Source organism: Antedon mediterranea, chromosome 2 (assembly GCF_964355755.1).
Source record: "Antedon mediterranea chromosome 2, ecAntMedi1.1, whole genome shotgun sequence".
Lineage (NCBI taxonomy): Eukaryota > Metazoa > Echinodermata > Crinoidea > Comatulida > Antedonidae > Antedon > Antedon mediterranea.
Window position 1 is genome coordinate 6439205 of NC_092671.1, and position 26142 is coordinate 6465346.

General features: G+C 32.4%; 1 protein-coding gene across 2 annotated transcripts; it reads right to left on the bottom strand.

Annotated features, from left to right (window-relative positions):
- Positions 1–4671: 4671 nt before the first annotated feature.
- LOC140040192 (kelch-like protein 18) lies at positions 4672–24704 on the bottom strand. Of its 2 annotated transcripts, none has more exons than XM_072085941.1 (9): positions 24548–24704; positions 24093–24223; positions 23787–23927; positions 11431–11629; positions 10942–11102; positions 10544–10680; positions 8757–9084; positions 8449–8560; positions 4672–8211 (listed from the first exon to the last, which is right to left on the bottom strand). In XM_072085941.1, the coding sequence occupies exons 1-9, from the start codon at positions 24686–24688 to the stop codon at positions 7828–7830; spliced, it is 1734 nt and encodes a 577-aa protein (XP_071942042.1). In that variant the 5' UTR covers positions 24689–24704; the 3' UTR covers positions 4672–7827. The 2 variants fall into 2 exon arrangements, with proteins under 2 accessions (XP_071942042.1, XP_071942041.1); XM_072085940.1 differs by having other exon boundaries at positions 8757–9099.
- Between the last annotated feature and the right edge of the window lie 1438 nt (positions 24705–26142).

A 26142-nucleotide genomic window follows, 5' to 3' on the forward strand; every position in this document is an offset into this window, starting at 1 on the left:
CCAAGTAAATAACTGAGCCTCGGGCCCCAAAATGGTTATATCAATGACAACACGTTATTATAAACATTTGTTACGGTACCGGTATGGGCTACCAATATTAATAAAATGATCATTAAAATACAATAATATTATATATAATGTAACTTTAGTTAATTTTATATTTGTTTAGATGGCTGATCCAAACACTGGATATCCTCCCCAACCAGCTTACGGTCAGCAACCTCCACCTTATTCAGAGGGGTATGCTCCTCAACCAGCCTACAATCAGCCACCACCCCAACAATACGGTCAACCTCTTCAACAATACGGTCAACCACAACAACAATACGGTCAACCACAGCAACAATATGTCCACCAATATGGAGCACCAAACCAAACCGTGGTGTCCGTATCAGGAGGTAAATGGTTTAGGTTTAATATTGAGAATAAAGGTTTAAGCAATGTAGTATTTTAATGGAATGCCAATATTTTTTTTTACCATATTAAATGAGGGGGATCCATCCAGCAATTGCTGATCATTAGGGACCCCCAGAGGTTCACAAGACAAACATATACACAAGATGCTCGACATAAACAAAGTCTTATTACAAGTCTTTGGGAGTGGAGTTGTAATTTTTTCCTTCAAAAAAATCCTGACATGACGGGACTTGAACCCAGGAGCCTTGGAGTGGTAGCCAATCATCATAACCACCAGGCCACAACTCAACAAGGGAGAGCTCCAATTAAGAAGTCACGGGCTTCCAATTCATTGTACATGAGGACACTGTCTACCCTTGAATTGTTCATTAGGGGTTGTTCGATATATTGAATATGAAATATTTGCATGTCTTAATAAATAAATGAGATTAAGGTTTCACTCCCAGTTTCACTTATGTAAAAATAGACACGGTTATTATAATTTAGGTACTACTAGTTCACCGTCAGCGCACGATGATGAAGAGGAGGGTGGATTTTCTACTAATTTTAATGACAGTAACACCAGACGAATGTTCATAAGAAAGGTTAGTTTAAACTATTAGGCCCAGTAATATTTTATCTTGTATTTTAAAATGCATTCTAAATATGCAAACAGTTCAAAGGCATTTAATAATAATAATAATAATATCCTGTATTTATATAACGCCTAATGTTGTGAAACTTCAAAGCGCTGAACATTATTACCCTGGTAATTTTTGCATCAAACATGTATGAAAACATACTCCCATAATGCAGCTAGTAATCAGCGCAAAGTTGTGTCTTGATCTAACCAGGTACCCAGACCTGGGTGGAGAGAGGCAAACGTAAGTAAAGTATCTTGCTTCAGGATACAAACAATGCGGCAGAGTTGGATTCGAACCGCGATCTCACGATCAGTAGTCCAACGTCCAAGACACCACACACCCTAACCTGTATAAATTTTGACGTTCGAAATTTTCTTTACATTTCACCAATTCGGTACAAAAGTATCATTAAAACATATATGTAAACTTGTTTTGGTGAAGGGATGTGAAAATGGAACTGAACATTGAATTGAAAATTTGACATTTGATCATTTTTTCTTTTCTTTTCTTTTTTATAAGGTATACATTACTCTGTCTGTCCAACTTCTTTTTACCTTCGGTATTGTGGCACTGTTTACCTACGTGTAAGTATTTGTAATTATAAATTTTGTGATATGGGTAGTTGGTGTTTCTGTTTTCTTTTATTTCTATCTTTACTTGTTAATACTTTTGTTATTTCTTTGTTAATTTCTTACAAAATTTTGAAATAAATATGCCTACACAGAACTTTCGATTTGCTTACTATACGTGTATATGTATTGTATTTGCTAAAGCTCTCTCTACACGATCAAACTTTATTTGACAACAAAACGTGATGTGCCCAAATCTAAAGCTAACTTAAAGATACCTTTTACCGTAGTACTGGTACTAATACTATGGACCATAACATTAGATATCATGTCCATGCTAAATAATATACTAACTAATAGCCTAATATTTATCTTTTTATATGTATAATACTAGTTTGCTTTATCTTGTTTAGGCAAGACATTGCCGATTGGGTTCAAGCTAACCCAGCAGCATATTATACTTCATAGTAAGTACAGTATCAAGTTAATTTTGAAGTATCATTTTACTACGGGGCGCCATTTAGAGCCTACATTTACATAGGATCATCATTCTTCCAAAAACAGTAATGTTGTAAAACGGTCGGTATGTTGGAAGACCAGTAATTGTAATAGAAAACCCATAAAGCATATTATTAGGCTTTCGAACGTCGAAATTTATACAGGTTGGGGTATAACGATATTTTGAGGTGGTGATGGTGTTGGGGAAGGGGAGGAGGTCCTATTTTCTTTTTGCCATGATGATAAGACAATAATGTTGAAGATATTGGAATATTTTCCTGTTTATTCAGGCAAATAATGGAAGGACGATGGCACCAGATTAAAAGATCGTGATTAGTATAGTCACATAATGTAGAAATCAATTACATAAACAAACTTAAGAGGTATTGTAAGCTTATAATATATGTTTATTTTGTTTGTTTATTTATGATAGTTTTGTCTTCTTGTTTGCCTTCATTGCGCTGGCATGTGGACGAGAGCTTGCAAGAAAGTCCCCAATCAACTACATCGCTCTCACGGTTTTGGTAAGTACAAGATGGGAAAAACTGGAAAACAACAAGGAAACCTAGACCCAAATTCGCATTCTATCATTAACATCAGAAAGCATGGCAACTCGTGCAATTGATAATACATTTTCTTTTTATTTAGACGTTAAGTTTGACGTACATGACTGCTACCATTGCCAGGTAAGTTACTTCGTTCCAGAGTCCCTCATCGTGTTTATCTTGCTACAATGTTTTTTTCAAGTAGTCTAAATAGCTTTTGCTGCACAGCAACCATTTTCTTTGAATGATCAAACTAACAACTGTACTTATAATAGTGATATTATTTATTCTTAGCTTTTATGAAACGAAAACCGTCTTCATCGCCATGGGAACTACATTGGTAATACTGTTATTTGCTTCTTGTGAACTTTATTTAATCAATTGTGAATGCATAATAATAACAATAATAACTGGTGTTGTTATACCGGTCTTATTTTGTTAATTACGAAGATTTCTACAAAATGTCAATAGGCCTAATTTTCGAAATTGGTGGTTAATTATTATTTTCATAGTGTTAAAACATATCCTTTAATTTAGCTAAAAAAGAAAAGAATTTAATATCAAAAAAATCTTTTTTTTTCCTCAGGGTATAACAATTGCAATAACACTGTTCACAATACAGACCAAGATCGATTTGGAAAAAATGGCGATGTTCATTTGTATATTCGCTATGTCTTTGTTCATGTTCGGCTTCTTTTGCATCTTCTACTACAGTGATGTACGAAATGTTTAATTTATTATTTATTTCTACATGACCATTATTAAATATCGATACGGAATAATGTTGTTTGTGCTATTAAAAGCTAAGCTGATTTTTAGAATAGTAAATACTATTGTTCTGGTAAGATTCAGAAAATAAAAGTAATTCAATCTGTAGATCATTTATTACGATTATTAAATTATAAACAATATTGTTTGTACAATTAAAATCTAAGCTAAAATATTAGAATAAAAGGTAAAATATTTCCATACTGTTTTAACAATAGCAACATGGTGCATCAATGACCAATAATTCTACTGTTTACCTTCTACCTTTTGTATAGGTCATGTATGCTGTCTACGGCTGGCTTATTGCTCTTCTCTTTGGAATGGTAGGCCTTAATATTACATTTTGTTTTGTAGTTTGAATTGCAAAATATGCTAAACATACAACATTGTAAAAATATCGTATGCAGTTCACCTCTGTTTTATATGTAAATAATGTAATGACAGCTTCATTAATCCATAATTAATTCAATCAATCATTCTGTTTGAACAGTACCTGATGTTTGACACTCAACTGATAATGGGAGGGAAGAAATACCAGCTAAGCGAAGAAGAATACGTGTTTGCTTCTCTCATACTGTACATTGACATCATCTACCTGTTCCTCATCCTGCTCAGGTTGTTCGGCAAGAACTAGGATAAGTAGGCCTAGGCATCTAGACACTATAGAGAGGATTATGTATGGTCAGATAACGACAATTTCAGTAAAGCCCCTCCGTGCGTATCAATAAATACCACATTAAATAAAACAATGTTTAACTAGGTAGAATATTTCCTTTCGTATATACATATTGTAAGAACAACAATTGTCAATACAAGTACTTTAAGATTGATAAAATGATTTAGTTTAAAAAAAAGTTTAAAAAAGGCCTAATGATAAAGATTGCAGAATAAAAATGTAAGCTTACCAAAGGTTGCACGACCAGTCAGTCAACGTTACCTGGCTAACGAATGCAAATAGCTTTTACTCAAGTAATGACTAGTAGCACAATCACAATTAGCATACCGTAACAGGTGAATGCGAAACCAACAACAAACAGTGTTGTCTGTTGAACTACACTGTATGTATATTTTTGAAGTTTTATGCCGCCTAATCGAAAACATCCCTAATTAATTATTGCTTCAACAATTATTGAGGAGAATTATGTGTGGATTAGGCTTAATTAGTTTATGTTGTAAATGTTTTATGAAAGTTTTTGCACAGTTGATTTGTAGCCTAAAATGAAATATTTTGGTTCAGCAGGAGTCAGAGTTATCAAAAGCAAAGAAATAACCTTGTTTCAGACTTTATTATTGATTCTGCTTAAGTCATTCTTTAAAATAAAGTATTATAAGATAACGAAATCGATTCCTAAGTTTCACTTAAGTACTTCTAACTACCTTCTTAAGTTAAGCAAACAGATCATTACCAGGAAAGTGAATCGAACAAATTATCACCAATTCGACAGTGAAGAAGAAAAAAAGTTTTATGTTCATTCTTGTTCATCATCATCAGTGTAGGCCTATAGCACTTGAGTGTAAAATAATTATGTAAATCGATAGTGAAGTTGTTAGGATAGACTTGTTAGTACACGCTGATAAGTTCTGTTTTTGCTAAAATATATTAGGAACAGTTGTATTTGTCAATCATCTCAAATAATAGTTTTGTTATCTTTTTTAAAACTTTGTTTAACTTTAGGCCTGTTGTTATAGTTATAGTAACCAACTTATGTAATTATCACTTTGTCTTATAATGAATATGAATGATTAACTGTAACTATGTTAATTAAATGATTGTCTCTATTAGGCATATGGAATTTATGTTGAATTATGAATTGAAACAAATACATTAAAAGGTTAAAAATACGCATAAAATTAGACACTTCTTCGCAAAGTGTCATTATAACAGTAGGGACTTTACGAAACAGGACGGCAAGCCACAGGACGGTCTCATGAATAATTATGCATGAACTTTAACAAAGTGGGCGGAGCTTAGCGTGAAATTCTATCGTCTTAACTTTTTGAGGACGATAAAGTTGGCATTTTCCCGTTTACGGAGAACGACTAGAAATAACACACAATATACAGTGGGACTGTCGTCGTCGTCGTCTTCGCACTGGGGTGTATAACTAATAAAACGGCTATGTCGATTGTATATTATTCAGCAAACACAGGATGTCTGTCGTCCTCCCCTAACCGTCCTGTTTCGTAAAGTTTCTAATTTAACAAAACAAGACGACTGATTATATACATTTAAAAAAACGGAGATTAACATTTCACAATATATTGCACACTTTATTCTGGTCCTTTCACAACCTCCCTTCATAATGTAACGTATACAACAGTTCACTTTTCTATGCGCATTGATTCGGTTACCGCACAATAACAATCAAAATTAGGAAATGACAATTTTTAAACATAATTATACAATTGAGGAAATATTTGTATCTTTTATATTTTTTTTACACAAACTACGATTCGGAAACATATTCTGAAAAAACATTCTTACTTAATAAAGAAACATGAATGTTGCTAATGACCCGATAGTTTGAGGTGACTCGACCATCATTCTTTCAAAAAACATGAAAAATGAAGTTTAGCAAAATCGAAGTTTGAATAGCCCTTTTTGTAATTTCAATAAAGTTAATCACTTCTGATTGACATATTCAGCCAACAAATTTGTAAGAATTATTTTGTCATGGGGACAATGCATCTTTAAGTAAAGTAAATAAGATATTCTGATAATAGTACCCCTGCCAATACTAAACATTCAGGAGTGTCACCCTCCCTTACTGAAAACAAAGCGAACCCTAGATAACATGATCTGCCATTCTAAAGCTTGAAATATAATTTGGAGAACCCGTCAGGATCAACAAACGAACAATTTATAAATATTTTATTGTCTGTGATGAAAAGTAGCGAATTGTTATATATCGTCTAAATAATATTATCACCATCGTTGCAGTGTACAGCTTCTTTTCTGTTAAGCTCTGTCTACACTATCAAACTAGTTTGACAAAAAAGCAGTGCATTAATATAGCACTTAATGACGAATAGACTATTAAATTAAGTAACAAAAACAAATTAAGTAAAAAGAAAAACAAATTGCAATATAAGTTTCCCTAGTAATCATATAAAATAGAATATTATGAAAATACATTATTTTCTTTACAAATCATATTTTGTACACATATACTATTTATACATTTTATACACATCGCCATCTACAGTATGTTTTTTACATGAATTAGTTTTATACCAGGGAAGAGTAAAATTAAGTGTAATTTCACTATTCCCTTGTAATTACCATATCTTAATATACGATCAATCTCCTTATTTGTATACAATGTTATCAAGCACCTTATAACAACAACCTGTGCCGGCATAGCGGAAACAAAACTATCGTGATGCAAGCTAATACCTGTTGACAATAGTCCAGCATAGGTCTAGTGAATACAACCCACAAAGTACTGTATGCTAACTAAAGTGTCGCATTAAATACGCTTTCAGTTTGTTTTCTGACTACAAACACATCTAACATTCTTCCAAAAAAGGCTTATATATTCGAAATAATACCGATAGGCACTGAAGCACAACATTTAATGCAAGGGAGAAATCACATTTTTAATTAAGATATCTTGAAACCTTTTTTCCTCGACATAATTTTGAATAAAAGATTGGAAATTTTGCAGTATTAAGGAATGTTAATATTCAAAGCTGCTATGGGCAAATAAAAGCAGTTTCTTGATTATTTTATCAGCCATAATATCGCCCTCTAGTATTAAAACTAGTAGTAAGTAAAGGTTGAATTAGAAAAGTAACCATTTTCAAATTGGTTACCAAAAGGACCTCTCAGACAGATAATAGTATTTGGAACTAAAAAGTTGTTATGCAGAACCAACCTTGAGCTAGTGGTGCCAATACAATTAAGTCAACATCACTTTTTCATGTGAAAACTAATGGTCAATAGGGAAGTGACCAGTCCTTACACTCTAGAGGTGTAGCTCTGGTTAACACAGAAATCAACTCCTATTTCAATCTAAACAACTATATTAGTTACATTCGAGCAAATGAACACTGAAGAGAACTGAAAACGCTCAGGTCGATGTGGAACTGATTTACTAAACTCACAAGTCTTGTATTACTAATATCAAGGTTTATCATTATGGTTAATTCTATACAAAAGTTACGTTATGAAAGAACATGAAATGTATGAAAATACAGAATTGGAAAATATGAAAGTCAACAATTTAGGAATGAGATAAAATACTATAAAGGAACAGTTATTTTACTATAAACATAAACAAAAGGATTGTATTGTATAATCATAGGAATACTGTATGAAATAAGGAAGTATAAACAGGCTTTAAGACAGTCGCTTGTAACCTGTTTATTTTTAAGCCCAACTCCCTCCAAAAAAGAATCTATTTATTATTGCGTTAATGGAATAACAGCAACGCCAACTCCTCCTTCATGTACAGTCATCGGAGCTACGTACTCCCAAACATTTGTAACCGGATCATACGTCTCCATTGTACTAAGATTTGAAAGTCCATCGTAACCCCCGACCGCATATAACCGTCCTCCATTCGACACAAGAGCTACACGACTCCGACGGCTTTGCATCGATGCAACATATTCCCATGTGTTTGATACCGGGTCGTACACTTCAACCGAGTCCAAGAATCGTGAGCCATCGTATCCACCACAAACATACAGTTTACCCTTAAAGGCTACAACACCTAGGCGGCAACGTTTTGTCTGCATTGGTGCAACTAATGTCCAACGTCCCGTGAAATGATTATAGCATTCAACCTTGAAAAATGAAAACAAAATAAATAAAATATCAGCTTTAGTGTAAAGACAAGTCTATGGACTGACCTAATAACAATTTACTTAATTTCCAGTTAAACTAGGAACAACCAACTGTTTTCTCCAAAAGGTTTTAATTGTTTGGAAAATTTTAAAATGAAGTAGAAAATTACGACAGATAGTACAACATGAAATAAAGTGGGTTGCCCCCACGAAAGAGAAAATTATTTTTCAACTTACTGAACTAAATATTGAAAGACCATCATGTCCACCAACAGCATACAGCTCTCCATTTAAAACTGTTACTCCAGCTGCACTACGAGATTTGGACATGTCTGAAACTATTTGCCATCTAATACAAATGAAATTGTGATTATAGTAAAACATATGCGCAATTTTAATTATGGTTTATGACAACAAGTTTACCTTCAATATTATTCATGAAATAGAAGAGCTTCTTTTAATTAAATTTTTTATCTTTTTTATTGTTGAGATAAATATAACAGTATTACCTTTTTGGAATTAATAATTAAATAACAAATACCAACCTGTTTAGTTTTGGGTCATAACATTCTACAGAACTGAGAGACGATATACCATCATAGCCACCGCAAGCGTAGACACGACCATCTAAAGACGCAACTCCAAGAGCACTACGCCTACTATTCATTTTCGATACATCCCACCATTCACCACTCAGCGAATCAAACACCTCCACCGTATCTAAACGAACACTGCCATCGTAACCACCAACTGCGTACATCTGACCGGATAACACTGTGACACCAACACGACTTCTTGGCGTTGACATAGACTTGCCTAAATGCCATGTGTTTGAAATCGGTTCAAAGAATTCAACAGTACGTAGTGACTCGCCTGTAAGGAAGGGGTCTGATAAAAAAACACATTTTGCGTCAACTTTAAGAAATACAAGAGAATTGCTTACCTCAACGAAGAAAACAGTGAAGATTTCATGCAACAAGACACAGCCATAAACAAGTACAAAAACACAGTACAGTAATATTATAGCTAAACACCTATAAACAACTACAGACAGCAAACAGAAATAGAAATAGTACAGTAGTATGGAAGGTACTGTATATAATCAGGTCATTCTAGTTAAGAATAGTGACACTAGTGATTTACAAGAAGAGAACAGGCATCAACCAAGCCCTGATTTTTCGGGTAAATAAGCGTATGAATGTACAATTTTGCAGTATGCATATGCAAAGTTTAACACACCGAGTCGATTGACTGGCTGGTTGCCATAATGAAGTGATTCGGGAGCTGGGGTTCGATTCTTGGATGCCTCCGTTTTTGTTTTAGGATCGGCATTACTACCCAATTCCCTTTTATGTTAGTGTCAAAACCAATCATGGTTGATGCCTATTCTCTAAAGGCAAGGACGGACTAGGCTGTTAGGTCTCTTTCTTATTGTTGATTAACATCTTTAGTCTGTGCTGCATGACCCTTACATAGATCAGGTCGTGTTTTGTTGTACCAAACTATGTCTAGAAACACATCAAATTTGATTAATGCAAGTACCGAATCGTGAAATCAAAGTCATTACTAGTTAACTCATTATGGGTATTTTGTTAAAGTTATAAAGTAAAACGTTTTCGTATTAATGTTAAGTCAATGCTTTAGGCTTTCAATGCATGTACTGCAGTAGGGCAAACATTCAGAATGTACTAACACGTAGGAAGATGATTAATCTGAAAAACAGTGTTGAGTTCAACTAATATTGAACATTAATGAAAACCAGTTCTACCAATTTGAAAATTACAAAATGATTGACATACTGTAATTACTTACCGTCTAATCATATATAAAGCATACATACATTTGCATTGATGTCATGTACAGGTCTGCCAACCATCACACGTAATACGTGAAGACATATTAAGGTTCATTTTATACATGTTTTATCTCCCTGTCATTCCACCACCACATGCATGGCATAAAACGTTAGAAATTTGAAATGCTCTTTTTAAATTTTACAATTTTTTCATTATTAATATTTAATAATCAATTTGTACATATTTAAAATTCTTGTTGTTTATTGCTGTTTTCATTGTATGTCTACTGTTTATTGTTAATCATTTTGTAATATCAATTTTATTTGAGCACATTTTTTTAAATATTAACAGTTTTAGCAAACAGAATATGTTTATCATCAAATCTTGTTTTAATCATTCTGAATCTATATTTTTTATATAATTACATCTTACAAAGAAATAAATAAAAAAAAAAAAAAAAATAAATGAAATTGTTTAAAGACACTATAAATAAAAAAATGTTTTGAATAATAGTGCTGCAAATTAGTAAACATTACCTGCTTTTGTCAAGCCTCCAACAGCATAGATGACACCAGCAATGTCATTGCAACATCGAGGCTTGGTTCGTGGACCTTGTAGCAAGGTACGACGTTCAGGCATTAGGTGGTAGTCTTTGGCTTCATCAACTAAATCTCTATGTGAACAAAAATGAGTACCAGTACAATAACTATTTAAATTAATAATAGCTCTCCTATTCTCAATGTTATATAAATCAAAAGTTAAAATTATAATAACATGGTACAGTATAAACTTAGTACACCAGCAGTGAAGTCAATGACGGCCATATGTCATCAGAAGAAGACAGCTACAAGAACATTAAGAAAGAAGTCTGTAACTCTACATTTCAACATGGACTGTAACATTTTTTATATGTTTTTATGTTTACATTGCTTACCTACAACGATGGCAAGATTTCACTAGGTCTTCTGTTGAAATTTTATCAGTTAGCACTTGAGGTCGTATGAGAGGTAGACGAACGGTAGCTAGTAAATGTGGCATTAGAAGTCTTCTTTCTTCTAAACTATAACGAACCCAGTGTATTAAGGCATCAAAAACCTGCAAAAGACCAAGTTAATTCTTTTCAATTAGGCACATGGTTAAACTCTAAACACATTCCTATCTGGATCAACAAAGACAAATTTTATAAAAACTACCAATAGTTTTAAAAACATTTCTCATAATCAAAGTTTTAACATTGTATATGTAATACGTAGTATAGAAATAAACTTAAAAGTTTCTTATTTCCACCTATATATGTACATGGAAGATGAATATTTCAAGATCTGTGCTATGCAGCACATAGCTCTTCAAGCTATATGTATCCTATTGACAATAAAAAAATCTGGAATATATAATTAAGTAAATTCTCAACTTAATAACTGACCTGTTCTTCTCCAGTAACATTTAATTCATCACTGGTTAAGATCTCTTGTACTTCTTCCTGTGTTAAACTCAAAAACTCTTCTGACCTGTACACGTCTGTAAAACGCTTTTGGATGTAACTACTGGCAGCGTTGAACAAATTACTACAAACCATTGTATCTGCAAATCGCTTGATACCTAAACAATTATTTGGATGCAACCTGTATAAGAATAAACAAAAACATGATCTGTAAAATGAATGTAATAAAAAGTATGTGGAAGAGAACATTTCAAATGATTCTAAATTGATTTTTCTTTGGTGACAACAAGAAAACCTCTTTGTCATTTCTTATTCTTTTGTAACATTAACAAGAAAACCTTTTTGCCATTTCTCATACCTTTTCAACATTAACAAGAAAACCTCTTTACCATTTCTCATACTTTTGCAACATTAACAAATGAACATTTTTTTCCATTTCTTATTTTTTTGTAAAATTAACAAAAAAACTACTTTGCCATTTCTTATTCTTTTGTAACATTAACAAGAAAACCTCTTTGCCATTTCTTATTCATTTGTAACATTAACAAGAAAACCTCTTTGCAATTTCTTATTCTTTTGTAACATTAACAAGAAAAACTCTTTGCCATTTCTTATTCTTTGTAACATTAACAAGAAAAACTCTATGCCATTTCTCATACTGTACTTTTGCAACATTAACAAGAACATTTTTTCCCATTTCTTATTTTTTTGTAAAATTAACAAGAAAACTACTTTGCCATTTCTTATTCCTTTATAACATTAACAAGAAAACCTCTTTGCCATTTCTTATTCCTTTATAACATTAACAAGAAAAACTCTCTGCCATTTCTTATTTTTTGTAACATATTAACAAAAAAATCTCTCTGCTATTTCTATTCTTTTGTAACATTAACAAGAAAACCTCTTTGCCATTTCTTATTCTTTTATAACATTAACAAGAAAAACTCTCTGCCATTTCTTATTTTTTGTTACATATTAACAAAAAAACCTTTCTGTTATTTCTATTCTTTTGTAACATTAACAAGAAAACCTCTTTGCCATTTCTTATTCATTTGTAACATTAACAAGAAAACCTCTTTTCCATTTCTTATTCTTTTGTGGCATGAAAACCTCCCTGAGACACCAGAACATAAGAAAAACCAAAACTAATCATTCTTCTCTGAAACCAACATTGTGGACATTGTTTCTAGACCAAGGATTATCTACATTACTTACTCCTTGCAAGATTGATCTAGATATGCCAAATAACTATTTTTGAAGAACTGGATTCAATCAAGTTATTATGTGTAACTTTCTCTAATTGCGACATCAATGAGTTGCCATTTGTAGTTGTTACATTTCTTAATATATGAGGACTTCCATGTCAAGTCCTAGCCTGTAGGTCAACTACGATTGAAATTCCTTTTCTCAGAGGTAAGTAATAATGTAAATGGTAGCCATTTAATTTCAAAATTTAGGTTAATTAAGATGTTATATATAGACATGTGTCTTTCTACACTTGAACTGTAACTTCAGAAACAATATGACAACGTATTGTATATAAATTTGTTAAAATTATCTAGTAAGGTGGACAGTATAGTTTTGTATGGACAAAATAACTTGAGGTTAAAATTGGAAAGAATGATGAACAATGCAAATTTATATTTATATTTCTAATCTCTTCATAATTAATTGTTCATGTTGCAAAGAGGAAGAAATAAAGCCAGAATTAGAAATAACTGTTTTGATTCAATCCAGCTTTAAAATAAAAAATTCCAAAACTCTTTCATGTTCTGAAAAACAGAAAGTGAACTATAGATCTTTCAACTGATATAGGCCTACAGTAAGCTTCACTAGTCCGTCATAAATAGTTCATGGACAAATGCTACAAACAACATACAGTAATATAAATAAAATAACATGATTATTTCAATACTTTAAACCTTTCATCCTCCATCATAGCTTTCAGATTTAAATTTAATACCTAGGTATATATTAAAACGTCTCTAAAGGATATTCTAAAATGAGTCATTTTTAATTATAATATAATTAACTATTAACGTATAAATTGTAATGACATCTGCCAGCAATGCAATAATACCTCTTGAGTATTTGTGAACACCAAATTACAAATATAGTTTTGATTAAAAACTCCCTTTGCAACTTGAAATTAGAAGCTATATACAGTATAGAATATAAAACTTAGTGGAACGGTTTAAAGGTAAATGGAAGAAAAGTGGAAAAAGTGGAAGATATTGCAAGCATTAGCAAGAAGCAACGTACAGTACAGCTGCATTAAAGTTAAAAAAAGCGTTTAAACAGCGTTGAACACATCCTGGTTGATTGACCACCATTCGAGGGATATATTTAAAATCTAAAATCTGCAACAGTCTAACTATAAATCAGCAGACAGAACTAGTATGAGGAGATAAACCTGACCTCGTTTTATTTTCATACTAATAAAAAAACTTTAAACCAAATCCAGGTCACCGTAGCAATTCAACAACGCACCAAGGACCGAAAAGCATCAACTTCATACCTTTTATTATAGAATACATTAATAAAGATCATTTAGTTTGCACTTCAATCAGTTACATATTTAAATTCATCATTTCGTATCCTCCATTGGGAGTCTGCAATGTGACTTCTAATTTAGAATGTTTTGATTTGAACTCATCTTTAATTCTCAAATAGTCTTTTAAAAAAAGAAGTATAATTAAACAACAACACAGGGGATTGTATTATACTATCTTATTATCAATCATCCACAAATAGAAAATAATAATTATTTCTTTAAATAAAAAATATTCATAGAAACAGTTTGATTGCTAAAGTAAGGTTTGGGATTCGCCGCGTATGTTTTCAACTTTTCAAATATTTTAAAATTAATACATTATTTCAATATAATTATATTGAAATAATAAGGGAAAAACATTTCAGCAAAAAAAGTGGGATAGATTATCAGTAATAAAAAGATTGCTATGAGCAAAATACAGTGAAATACCAAAGACAAATTCTTAGTTGTGTTTGTATCTAGACTATAAACTGCCCATTATAATATCGCTCACTGATAATTTCAGGTGGAAAATATCAAAGTACTATATCGATACCTATTTAAAACAAAATGCTACTGCTGTGTTGGTGTAACAAGCACCCAGAAAAGAAGATAGGTGTTTTTATTTCTATATATTAGGATAGGGTTTGCAAACATAACATTGTGTTGGCTGAAGATTTAAAAAACCTGTTAAAATGTTTTTTATGTAACAACAAAGAAATTCATCATTTTGGAAATGTCAAAAAAAAAAAAAAGCAAAAATTTGTTTTTAAAGGGAAGGAAAAATGTATTCAGAGCATGGGGAATTACATTTTTTTCTTGATGACCTTTCATTTTACAGGTTTGAAGCATGTCTGGAAAAGATTATACTCTGATATTACTGTATGTTTTGATACTGAAAATGACACCTTTATAAACCAAAGTTACTTGATTATTTCCTATGAACAGTCACTATTGAACAAGTACAGTAAACAAACAAAAATATATAATAAAAAAAACACAAAATCGTTCTTCTTTCTAATTATGGTGGAAAAGACCAAAGTGGAATTTCACATCTTTTTAGATAAAAAAAAACCTACAAAAAAGTGTACAGTATTTTGATAACAGGGCTCCAATAAAATTAGGTATCTACAGTATTATTGAATTACTTGTTCAGTTTAAAACTTTTAAATTGAGAGTGTGTTGTTTCTGTTTTTTCAGTCACAATTACCATGCTCATACATTAGACCATGTTCTGGTGAAACTTTTGATCAGAGGAAATAATTGAATTTTACACAACAATTTAACTACAAAACATTGGAGCATTATTACTGTAGCAGTGGATATAAAACAACCAATATAAATAATGGCATTTTGGCAGTGACAGTTGTTACACGTACAAGTTCTAACTATTACAAATTCAATTGAATTTACAGAGAGAAAACATAAACAATTGTTAAATGTAATGATACCTCAGAGGGCTGTTAACAAATAAATTAGAGTAAAAACAAATGGGATGAGGATAACAAAACTGTAATAAATTCTGATTTGAAGTGATCTAATCACAAAAGGCATGAACCAGAAATATTTTATTGATGTTTGTTAACCGAGATAGATTGAAATGAAACAAATATCATGGACAAAATTTTTTTATATAGATGTCTGTATGTTCAACCAAGATAAATAGGAATGAAGCAAATTGTCTATTGACCTTTTAGATGTAAATGAAAAAATAGTCTAATCAAGAGACAAAATGGAAACCTGGGAAACACTATAAAAAATGCTTTGCTGAAAAATTTGTTTTCTCTACACACACACTAGTGGTCACTAATTGGAAGGATATAGCAGTAAATGTCTTTAATTAGTGGCAAAACAAGGTGGAACTTTTTCAGAATGCAGAATTAGTATAAAAAACTTTTACCTCCTTATTCCAACAAAGCATTCACTCAAAGAAATCACTCAATAAACTTTGATTTTGGTATTTTAACTTAATCAAACTTTAAAACCATGTATTTGACATGAATAAACAATGAATGTATGAAAACCTATGCATTGTCTTTGCAAAAGAGCAACATTGTCAACGCTGTGCAACTTCTATACTTGGTTTTAAATACACACGTTTCAATTAATATTGTACAAAAAGCAGTTTCTGTAAGCGTAACAATTTAAACTTGGTGAATGTAGTTTGTTCAAACAGGCACGTTTGCAATCAACGTCTACGTAGTGACATACATATTAAGATTTGCCATCATTAACCTTTCTTTGATGTGCCAATGTACAAAAACACTATTAATTTTAGTTAAATTGCTCAATCTTCCGGCTGTAATCTGTACATTAATTTATTGGCATGTACCTTGTTCTCTACTTTATTTTGTTGTGATGTTGTATTGTATGTATGTACCTTTGATGGCGTAACCTTGCGTTTCATTTGGAAAAATCAATAATAAAAACATGACAGCATTTTACAGTCCATGTTGGTGACTGACAATTATCAAATCATCTATATCTCAAATAATATTTCATGGAAAAGTACAGTACATCTCAACAAAACTGTACCTATTAAATACTAAACATTTTTAAAATAAAAAATATTCAAATTTAGTAAATTAATAAATACAAACTTATACTGTAATAAGCAACAACAACATTTTTGTCTCTCAATTCTCAACACAGACTAATTTTATTTTAAAACTTTTTAAATAGATACAGTATTTTTGTTAAAAGAAGGTCTCAGCAACAGAAGGTTGACTAACGCTATAAATACTGAATAGCATGTCCGGCTCGGAGCTCCGGTTGTCTCGTTCATTACCGGTTATCCACTTTACCTCGTAACCTATATTGAAAACTTTGCAATGAAACTCAGGAATTCATAGTCATAAAAGCTACAACTGGTGACAACTTACTTACATCGTTTACATTGTAAATTTGTTTTTCCAATAAATGTGAAAACGAAGAAATTGAATATTTAAGATGGAGATGGAGTAACCTGTTTTTAAGATTAATTAATAATAATGTCACTACAGTAGATTCAATAATTTGATAAAGAAATAGGGTGGTTAAATCCTTTACAATGAACACACTCAGATCATCTGATTGATCTTGCCGACAGATAAAATCTTTGAATTTCTTACAACTTTGTGGCTCTGGCGCGGAGCGCAAAATAGTTTCCCCAAATTTGTTTTACTTGATTCATAAATATTATTATCTAAACTTTAGATTGATGACTTTTTTATTTTACAAAAATTCGTCGCACATGAAAAAAAAACCGTTTGTTTTTACCCTACTTTTTAAGAGTTTTATATATGCTAATTAGTAATTAATTAGTCAAAATCTTAAAATTTCATCAAATTTTTTGAAACTTTACTAAATTATTGTCAAGATGCTAGTTAACGTAAGTGTAAAATATTAAAACGCTAGGTTGCTACGTTTGGCTTCCAGAGGCTGTTAAACTCAATGTAAATTATACACCAAAAAGTAACAAAATTGGCCGAAAATCGTTATTTTTCGATTTTCTCGAAAACTAAGCGATATTTTACCAAACAATCTACACATCAGGTTTACTTACATCAAGGTCTACCAATGTGCAAAATATGAGCCAATTCGAAATTTTGACCCTTGCCACCTAATGTTTGATTTTTAGTGACTGGCTCTCTTAAATACTCTTTCAAAAGATGCATAGGTTCTTTTAAAGTGCACACAAGGCACCCCTGGACATTTTAAAGTTCTTATCCGAGATAAGTTTTCTTACCAACAGAGGAGCGCCTTCAATGATATTATGACTATAGTTGCAGTGCCCTGTCTTTGATGACTACAGGAAATGTACTTCTAAATAAGAACAATCGGTTTAAACTAAAATGTTTAATGGCCAACTGAGACAAGTTTTACTTCTAGGTTGGTCCCCATTTTATGCTTTGTATTATTTGTATGGCATTTGATGAAATAATTTGAATTTGAATTTGAAAAAGTTTTCAAATTAATCTGATCAAGGTTAAGGTGAACTTAAAAAATACCATATATCCCAACTTTTGGTAACAAGATACTGTTGATATTTGAATATCTACTGTAGAAAAATAAAAATGTTTTTTTTCTGTTGTTAAAGAACTTTGAAATGAGAGAGATGTTGTCGAATAAAAACATGATATGCTAGCTAAAATATCAATTTTAACTACTGTGGATAATGTTACAGTAATGACTTCTTAATATCTGATTACTACCACATAAATGTTGAAATGGCAAGAGGAAATGATGAGGAATCAAAAACTACTGTACGATAATTATCAACATAACATTACAAGGCCTATAATCTTGCTTTATATTGTTTTTTTTTCAGGTGTTTAGTAGTGTTGATATGTCTGCCTTGAGTGAAAATACTGATCTGGTTTGTTAGATTCAAATGTAAAAAAACAAAACGGTTTGTTTTAATATAATAATTACATAATATATTATGTTTTACGATTATAGGCAACATCTTATAAGAGAAAGATGCTCTCCAGGTGGAATGCCATCCTGAGATGAGTAGTAGTAATTAGTACAGTATTATTTATTTTTAATTAATTTATATGTAATTTTACTTTTTATGGACCAGATACAGTATTACGAAATAAAAGACTGAATGAATTATTATAATTCTATTTTGCCAATTGTTCATGATTTCATAAATAATTTCCCGAATTCTTAATCAGCACCAACCGCTGTGACCGTTGTTATTACTAAAATGATTTGCATAAAAATTATACAAAATTATTGTATAAACATATTTTGTGCCCTGTTTTCTAAAAATTTGGCTACACAACATACAGCACATCCAAATGTGTGTCAGAAAAACAAGACAAAATTATTGTATAAAACATATTTTGTGCCCTGTTTTCTAAAAGTTTGGCTACACAACATACAGCACATCCAAATGTATGTCAGACAAACAGAGGGACCATAAAATGTTGTAAAGTCAAAGCAGAAAAGCTATCAATATTTTGCTATCTATATTAAAGCGTGTCAGTATAGCCTCTAGACAATACATTGATACTAGCTTACTATACGACTTGTATTAATTGCAACAACTACCTACACTTTGAGGTATGTTCAGATAAAATGTAAACAGAACGACTTGACTGGCAACAGATGTTGCTTTTAAACGCAGTTGTTTCGAGAAAATGACTTTTATACAGGGGATGTTATTTAAAACATTCCACTTAAGCGCATAATTGTACAAACTTAACGTTTGCAATCAATTTTATTGTTTTGATTATTTTAATTGTAAATATTATTTCTTTAAAATTTAAATGTACAAATGGGTATTGCATGCTATTGAAAATAAATAAGTGTCAAATCTAGTGAGAGATTTTGTTTTATGAAATTATAAAAATTGTACAATTCTGTGTGATATTGAGAGAGCAGCGAGTCACTACCTGCTACCGGATGGAATGGATTAACGATACACACACTATAAACGAAAAGGATATTTTTGTATGTGAATGTTTCAATGTCATATCTGGATACACTAATCATCATGCTCCATCAACAATTATTTATTCCACATGGATAATGAAAATCAGTATTAACCATGTGAGCGGAATAATATGGGAATAACAACCTACAATCCTCTCCCTCTTTTTTTTTTATTGGCGATACTAGACGTACCATTTATTTTGTATCACCAGAATATACAGTATTTCTTTTACAAGAATATTTCTATAAGTTTAATCTAAATCATAATGAACGGAAAACATGGTATTTGATACAAAATGGGTTATGCAACGAGTTGCATTGGTCTTTTAAGATAAAAAACCACAGTACATAAAAAAATGTTATTTGGAGCCAGTTTTATACTGTTATTTAAATATAATCAGTGCATCTATTGGTTTTTATAAAAAAATGTATTTAATCGTCTTCGTCTGGTTAGTCCCTCAAAGGACCCACAGTAGCCATCAGGGCAGGGCCTACCCTGATGAGAAACATATCCCCTAACCTTTTTGAATAGTACCAAGTTCTTGTGCAGTGTATGATTTAGAAGTTATAAATTAGGTCAAACTTATGATCATTATGCACAACATGATCTGGAGCAAGCAGAGGCGTCAATGTTTTTATCATATTCCTACAGGTGACTGTAATAAACAGGAAACTCAGTTCATACAGTACATATCACTTTCAATTTTAATAACTTGTTTAATGTTGAACACAATAATATTTATACACAACTACAGTAATACGTTTATAAAGTTATAAAATAAATTTAATAAAAAGAGTTTAATTTGATACTATGTAGAATACTTTCATTTATTTAATTGACATTTATATGAATTTAGCTTGGTTTTCACTTGGACGCAACGCAAGGACGTAATTGCACCGCAAGTAATTTGACCAATCATGACGCGATGAATCACCCAACAGTCACTTTAAGCTTGACCGACATGGACATAATGCAACGACGGACGTAGGTGTACCGTAAGCGTTGAAGTGGAACCCAATCTTTATAAACAGTTTTAAGTTCCTCCTAATGATTACTTTTTGAGATGCTTATTTGGATTTTTTAACAACAAAAGATTTCCAACAAAAACAAGTCTGACATATGTATCCAATGCTGATCAACTGAATTTGAATAAAATTGATCTCATCTAAAGCTCTGTCCCACTGTACACTATTTAACTTGGCAAAAAAAATGTGATGTACCCAAATATGGTATAGTAGAGCAGTTAATGACATGAGCTGTGCATTTTATTACCAAAGCATGAAACTTGGCACAAAGTTTCTTTGATGTATATAGATTCAAAATATCAGGGGGTGCCAAGTGTCCAACGTCCGGTATGGCGGCCATCTTGATTTCAAAATGGCCACCATAAAAACAAAAAATGTTCATATCTTGGCAACTATACACATTAGAGACTTAATTCTGGTCTCAAATTGTTCACAAACTATATATTTCTATTTGCTCTAATGAAAAGTTTCGTCCAAAAATGACCGGAAATGACATTTCTTACAGTTTGACCTTTGACCTCGTATTTGTATATCTCTGTAAACTACTGGTCATTTTCAATCGATTGTGGTGTCATTTTGTTGAGAATAAATACATTTATATTTGTAGTAATGAAACATTTTCACATAAAATGACCGGAAATACAATTTATGACCTTTGACATCAATTTATTGATTTTTAATTATGTGAATATACTGTAGGTGGTTTTTGTTGGTCTAAAGTGCACCTAATTTTGAACTTTAACCTGATAGGCGTAATTATATTAAATGATTAATGGACTTAAATTGTATATAGTACATAAAATTGGTAAACATTGTGCTTGGTGGTACCATTAGTTCAATGATGTTGGCACCTTCTGATTCGCTAAAAGTTTTAATAGTTTGACAGAGGAAATAACATACATGTTATTGAATACCGTAAAACCTCGAAAAGGTGATATATGAGCTTCTTTTCGAGACAGACTGTATTTGATTGTCAAATGAATAGTATGATGATCGTGTTTATATCAATATATTATTAATGACCTTACAAAGAACCCTTTCTATTTCAACAATTAAGCCACAGTTATTCTACAATTTATTGTTTTCCAAGTGGTAGGCCTATTTTGATTGCATCTTATTTTTGTATGCTTCCTCGGTTAATATGGTCCTAACCCTCCTTCTTTGTCTGTAGATGGTATACCCCATTCTTTGTCTGTGGATGGTCTTATACCCGCTTCTGTGTCTGTTGATGGTATTATTACACCCCTTTCTTTATGTGTGGATGGTCTTACACCCATTTCTTTGTCTGTAGATGGTCTTACACCCCTTTGTCTGTGTATGGTCCTACACTCCCTTCTTTGTCTGTGGATGGTCCTACACCCCCTTCTTTTTCTGTGGATGGTCCTACACCCCCTTCTTTGTCTGTGGATAGTCTTATGCCCCCTTATTTGTCTATGGATGGTCTTACACCCCTTTCTTTGTCTGTGGACGGTCTATACCCCTTTCTTTGTCTGTGGATGGTCTTATACCCCCTTCTGTGTCTGTTGATGGTATTACACCCCTTTCTTTGTCTGTTGATGGTATTAAACCCCTTTCTTTGTGTGTGGATGGTCTTACACCCCCTTCTTTGTCTGTGGATGGTCTTATACCCCCTTCTTTGTCTGTGGATGGTTTTATATCCCCTTCTTTGTCTGTGGGTGGTCTTCTCCCCTTCTTTGTCTGTGGGTGGTCCTACACCCCCTTCTTTGTCTGTGGATGGTCTTACACCCCTTATTTGTCTGTGGATGGTCTTATACCCTCTTCTTTGTCTGTAAGTGGTCCTACTCCTTTCTTTGTCAGTGGATGGTCTTGCGCCCCCTTCTTTGTCTGTGGACGGTCCTATACCCCTTTTTTTGTCAGTGGATGGTCTTATACCCCCTTCTTTGTCTGTGGACGGTCCTACATCCCCTTCTTTGTCTGTAGATGGCCTTACACCCCTTTCTTTGTCTGTGGATGGTCTTATACCTCCTTCTTTGTGTGTGGATGGTCTTACACCCCCTTCTTTGTCTGTGGATGGTCTTACACCCCCTTTTTTGTCTGTGGGTGGTCTTAAACCCTCTTCTTTGTATGTGGATGGTCTTACAGCCCCTTCTTTGTCTGTGGATGGTCTTACACCCCCTTCTTTGTCTGGACCCACTACTTTGATTGATTAAATTAGACATTGTTTCTTGTATGATTAGGAAACCAAGACCTTTAAAGTGAAATTCCACAGGTGGATGCCTAAACAGGTCTTGTACAGAACAGTATATTGTAGGTCCATGTCACTAATTTGAGGATTACTTGAATAATTATATTGAGATGCCTTTTAAGAATTGATTTAGTTCGGATTTTGCTAAAAATATCAATGACTAGAGAAAATCGAGGAAAAGGATATTCAGATGAAAGGTTTACAGCAAAGGCCCATTACCATAAAAATGGAGTACATTTTTTTAGATGCAACGAAAAAACGATTGACACATCACAGTTTAGCAAATATGTCGGCATAGATGAGCTCAGTGATCTGTCATACTTTATGCCTATCCTATCACATCAAAAGTTAAAAATTCAGAATAATAATTCCGTGTCATTTATTTCGGTAAAAAAATTAGGTGCATTTATACCAATTAAACCACATACAGTATGTTCACATAATTATATATGTCAAAGGTTATAAATTGTATTTCCAGTAATTTTATGTGAAAATGTTTCATTACTACAAATATAAATGTCTCTATTCTGAACAAAATGACACCAAAATCGATTGAAAATGATCAGTAGTTACTGAGATATACAGATATTGAGGTTAAAGGTCAAACTGGAAGAAACGTCATTTCCGGTCATTTTTGGACGAAACTTTTCATTAGAGCAAATAGAAATATGTGGTTTGTGAACAATTTAACACCAAAATCAAGTCTCTACTGTTTATAGTTGCCAAGATATGAACACTTTTTGTTTTTATGGTGGCCATTTTGAAATCAAGATGGCCGCCATACCGGACGTTGGACACTTGGCACCCCCCGATATTTCGAATCTATATACATCAAAGAAACTTTGTGGAAAGTTTCATGCTTTGGTAATAAAGTGCACAACTTGGCCATTTTTATGGCGTTAACTGCTCTACTAGTAGTGGTATGCTTAAATATGGTAGTAATATGACATCATCATGTCTATGGGCACATCACATAAATTTTGATAGTGTAGACAGAGTTTAAGTCCCCAAGCTCATATAATAACAAATGAAAGGCAACTATTTGTTTTAAATATATATCATGCTTAATCTGGGATGGTGCAGCGAGACACGTCAGTTGCCACATATGATGCGAATTCATTTCTTTGTTATGCATTCTGTAAAACTCACCTTTCCTTTAGGAAGTCACAGCAAGCCTCTTTGACTGCTTGTAATTGAAGAAAGTTTGCTCCAACGAGGATAGCTTGTACATTTGAACGACTAAGCTCTACCCGACCATTATAAGCATAATTCACTAAGTCTTCAAGTGCACTAATCACCAAAAAAAAAAAAATACATTTAAAATTCTACAAAATAAACAAAAAGCTAAAATGATTTCAGTTCCATATAACTCAGCACCACCTCATAAAACAGAAACATTCTTTTCACTCATATTAATTTTTTTTAATGTATCCCCATTCATTTCTTTTACAGTACCTTGGTTCAATTCCTTGGATCATAATCTCATCTTGTTTGCTTTCAACCATGTCTGTTGTAAACATGGCATGGAAGTATGGCACGGCAGCTGCTAACACAATTCGATGAGCTGTGAACTGTTCATTTCCAACCTGAAGAAAAAGTCAGGTAAATTTCCAAAACATACAATTTTATTTTTTTTTTTAAACTTCTAAAAAATATGTTAAAAAATGCTTTTCAAAGTAACAATCCATACAAAGTTTTTTTTCTCAACAAGAAGCTCATTTAGCTAGTGACATTTTCCACTAAATTGTTCTCATACCTAGGCCTAGGCCTAGTCTCTCTAAATGCTCTTTTTACCCTAGGCCTAGCCTTCATGACCAGGCCTAGCCTACAACAAATATTAGAAAAACGCCCACACGTACGTAGGCCCGCGCCTAGATAGAGAGGACTAGCCTAGCCTACGAAAAATCTACCTTTAATGTTACATCACACAGTTTTCCTTGACGCCTGATTTCTTCCATAATCGGATAACCAAAGAGTGGAAGATTTGTATTAAGGAATAATTTTGTATTTTCGAGGCCATCTTCACTACCAAAACAATCATAATTCGCCATCTTTCCATCAATTTTTTTGACGACGTTGATGATGATTTTCGCTCTGTTGTTATTATTAATTATAGAGGGCGTGCTTCAAAACGCGAACATTTCTCTTTTTTGATTTTGTGACGAATTTTTTGGGGGTACTTTATTGGTCAAAAGTTACAATACAAAAAACCCAGTTGTATGATTTCAAAACTCTTTTTTCAACACAATTCAATGTCTTTGATTCATTGAAAATAACAGTTTCGCAGGTTCCTATGGCTATGCCTTGTGAAGTAGACCTACACCTCACACGCATTGGATTATCTGATCTTAAGAATTGTTAATGGTATTATTTTGTCTTTCAAGATATGTATTATGTTGTGAATCTTCCGGTGTATTTCTGTATTGATCTTTTGGTCATATGATACCACTCAGTGAGATAGCTCTCTAACTAAGTGAGATGTTTTCCAATCTAATTAACACAATTGATAATATATTTTTCTTAGGTTGAGTCAGAGATAGAATGATTTTCGAATAGTTCAATTTATAAAGTACAAGTATCGGTTTCAATAGTTGTATATAGTTATCAATGACACTATATCATTTGCCAGTGACGTCTCACCAAAAAAAGATAATAATTGACACAATTTTCCTTTACCCGAATGCGTCACTTGTTCATATCAATGAGTGACAAACTTTAATTCCATGTAACTCTCAAAATCGTAAATAAGCTTTATTACGTAATTGACGCCATTTTAAATTTTTTATTTTCATGCTTTAAAAACACACGTGACTAAGTGACAATTCCAAGAAATAACACGTGAAACATCGATAATTAAAGTCTACATACAGAAAGTATTTTTGTTTAACTCGTTAATATTAATTTATACAGTTTAAGTCATGAATCATCAAATGTTCGTTAGTGCTTCACACCATTTCTAACACTCATCGTTCTTAATTCATGAGATCTATCTCTGGATATGGAAATGAGTGTTGACGTCCGCATCGTGTGCAAGCAAATCAAATTCCTGGAAAAGTGTGGGATCACTGTTCTCTCTATAAATGGGTGGAAAATAATTAGGTCATAAATCTAAGGCCTGTTATAAGTAAATCGTAAGTCAATTTTTCAATCGATTATTAAATATTAAAAAAACTGAACAAGAGATGAAAACTCCAGTGGCGTAACGTATCTAGACCAGAGGCCCCTGGTTTAGGAAACGTTACGACATTTTTTTTTTCGTCTGGGAACTGCTTAGGGGCCCCCATAGTGAGCTCTCATAACCGTTACGCCACTGGAAAAGTCGAAGGCGGTTGGTATCGACTATATAGTTATATTATAATATTTATATTTATGCGCATTCCTTCAAGAGAACATGCTCCTAAATTAAATTAAATGCAAAAGGACTGTCGTAAGATGTGAACAATCGCAGAAGATGGATGGATAACTTAGCCAGAGAAAGTGGCAATTTAAACATACATGAATCATT

Excerpts from the sequence above, each read along its gene's own strand:
- LOC140040192 (XM_072085940.1), bottom strand. The coding sequence starts at position 24,688 with ATGGCGAATTATGATTGTTTTGGTAGTGAAGATGGCCTCGAAAATACA. Across the intron at positions 11,630-23,786 it reads TGTGACTTCCTAAAGGAAAG|GTTGCATCCAAATAATTGTT; the intron begins GTGAGTTTTACA and ends ATTCTTATACAG. Across the intron at positions 9,100-10,543 it reads TGGAGGCTTGACAAAAGCAG|ACCCCTTCCTTACAGGCGAG; the intron begins GTAATGTTTACT and ends TTTTTTTATCAG.